Here is a 2,891-nt window from a genome sequence, read left to right on the forward strand (position 1 = left end):
GTTGTGGTGCTTATGATCATGTTGTGATCAATGATGTTTGTTAATAATCATGTGGTGTTTATGATCATGTGATGTTTGTTAATGATATGGTGGTGTTTATGATCATGTAGTGGTGCTTATGATCATGTTGTGATCAATGATGTTTGTTAATAATCATGTGGTGTTTATGATCATGTGATGTTTGTTAATGATATGGTGGTGTTTATGATCATGTATGATTGTAGTCACTTGTAGTGTTTACGAACTTTACGATCATGTGTTTGTTATTGATCATGTGGTTGTGATTATCATGATGTTGTGGTGTTCATGAGCACGTGGTGATGTTTATCTTACCTTACACGTGCCTTATGTTTTGTTCACAGATTTGTGTTGTCCACTGCACATCAAATAATTCGCAATGAGTGCAAAGAAGCGGAAGTATCTTGACGAATATATTCGATTTAGATTCGTGTCTCTCCAAAAGGGTGACACAGAGGTCCCCCAGTGTGTGATATGTTACAAGACTCTGAGCAATGATGGAATGCGGCCCTCACGCTTGGAACGCCACTTGAGGACAACACATCCTGCTCTAGCTGACAAGCCCAAGGCATTCTTTGAAACAAAAAGACACTCCTTGAAGCAAGTTAAGTTGGACGGCAGTGGGGCATTTCGGCAACAAACTTCAAAGGTTGTTGAGGCTTCCTATGAGATCGCCATGTTGATTGCAAAGAGCAAGAAGAGCCATAACATCGGAGAGTTTCTCATAAGACCAAGCATACTCCGGGCAGCAGAACTCGTTCTGGGGAAAGATAGTGCAAACAAGCTTTCCCAAATTTCACTATCAAACGATACAGTCAAGGGAAGGATCGATGAATTGTCTCAAGACATCAAAAATCAAATTCTCGACCAAGTAAGAGATTCTCCTGTTTTTGCCATCCAGTGTGACGAAACGACTGACATCGCTCAGTGTTCTCAGCTACTGATGTATGCTCGTTTCGTGTCAGGCAACAGTGTAAAAGAGGAAATGCTGTTCTGTCACCCCATGGAAAGTTGTACAACAGCAGCAGCTATTTTTCATGATGTATCAAACTTCTTTCAGGAAAACCAACTTTCGTGGGACTCGCTGGTAGGGGTGTGCACTGATGGAGCTCCAGCCATGATTGGTCTGCAGTCTGGATTCATTACAATGGTGAAAGAAAAAAATCCGTCTGTTGTAGGTACACACTGCATACTTCATCGTGAATCCTTAGTATGTAGAACTCTGGAAGTGTCGAATTCAGCAGGGAAATACAGCCAGTTTTAGTAACTTGGATTCTGCTCTCATTCACTGTAACCTTGATTTTGAGTTAAAGAAACAAATAATCACTCATCTAACTGACTTGGAAACAGAATTCATCAGATACTTCCCAGAGATAGATGAGAAGCGTGAAGCCTGGAAATTCATCAGGAACCCATTTCAATGTGAAGTAGTTGATGTTTCGGATGAAGTGCAAGAGGAGTTTCTTGAGTTGAAGTTCAACTCCACAGCTAAGGAAGTCTTCAAAGAACTGGATCTTGAGACGTTCTGGGTCAAGTACCTTCCTGTTTACCCTCTGATCTCACATCAGGCTCTTCGGATTCTAACTATGTTCGGATCCACGTATCTTTGTGAAGCTGCATTTTCCACGCCCGTTGCTGTCAAGACCAAGTACAGAAACAGGCTGAACGTTGAATGGGATTTACGTTGTGCACTCTCTGACATACAACCACACATTCAAGATTTAGTAGCTAAAAAGCAGTGTTAAGTATCGCACTAATTTATACTTAATAAAAAGACTAAAAACACAATATTTTTTCATTTTTCTTTAAATTCTGGGAGGGAATTTTATTCATAGATGCAAGGGGGGCGTGGAGGGAAGGACCAATTCCTAGAGGGGGCGTGGTAGTAAAAAGGTTAAGAACCACTGCTCTAAGATGAAAGAAGATAAAATAAATAATTAAAGGTATATTCATAAAGAAAGAAGAGAATATAGTTGATTGAAAGTATACAAAGAAATACTGAATATATTTACAGATTAAAGCATAGAAAGTATAAATATATATAAAATAAAGAATAAATAAACCTCAGTTGTGATTTTGTTGATTCGTAGCTAATGTAGCTAATATTGTGTGGCTGTAGCATTGTGGTGAATGTGGTCTTCCATGTGTGTTTCAAGTGTAGTGCATAATAGCACTCAACTGTCTTGGGATACGACAATCGTAAGTTTGTTTTCAACATGCGAACTAAAGTTTTCACTTTGTCCTCACTTCAGTTCTTTTTTTTACGGGAATCAGCCCACCTCGGCACAGGTCATCGACCCACAAAAATAAATAAAAATAGAAAAGGAAATGGTTATATTAATCTACACCACGAAGATGCCGGAAAACCAGCTTTTTAAAGTGAGACAGATTGTATGAGTATGGAAACACAGAAGAAGGCAGAGCATTCCACAGTTTGGCTGTGTGAGGAAAGAAGGAGGTACTATAACGGGTTATTATAGTGTGACCGACATCCACAGAGAAACGGTGGACACCGTGGGCAAGACGTGTGTTACGAGCCCATGGCCTTGCCGGCGGTACACAGGACGCCAAATCCACCGAACATTGCCCGTTAAAGTACCTGTAAAAGAGAGAGAGTGAAGCAACATTGCGGCGAAGAGAAAGAGAAGAAAGATTATCAACTAAAGGAGGAGAGTTAATAAGACGAAATGCCTTTGATTCCACCCTATCTAACAGTTGGACAGAAGAAGAGCCACCCCAGATATGAGAGCAGTACTCCAAGTTAGGAAGAATGAATCCCTTATATACTTGAAGCAACTGCTCAGGAGTGAAGTAGCTACGGCATCTGTACTCACCCTCATGGATTCCAAGCCTGTTTCCTGCTTCAGATTTGT

At 40.4% G+C, this 2,891-nt stretch overlaps 1 protein-coding gene across 1 annotated transcript; it reads left to right on the forward strand.

Moving 5' to 3' along the window:
- Positions 1–520: 520 nt before the first annotated feature.
- LOC121867819 (protein ZBED8-like) lies at positions 521–889 on the forward strand (the record flags this gene model as incomplete). Its single annotated transcript, XM_042367943.1, has 1 exon — positions 521–889. A coding segment is annotated over exon 1 (369 nt), but the record flags the coding sequence as incomplete, so codon positions are not given.
- Positions 890–2,891: the final 2,002 nt, after the last annotated feature.

This window comes from Homarus americanus, unplaced genomic scaffold (genome assembly GCF_018991925.1).
Source record: "Homarus americanus isolate GMGI-L3 unplaced genomic scaffold, GMGI_Hamer_2.0 scaffold35863, whole genome shotgun sequence".
Lineage (NCBI taxonomy): Eukaryota > Metazoa > Arthropoda > Malacostraca > Decapoda > Nephropidae > Homarus > Homarus americanus.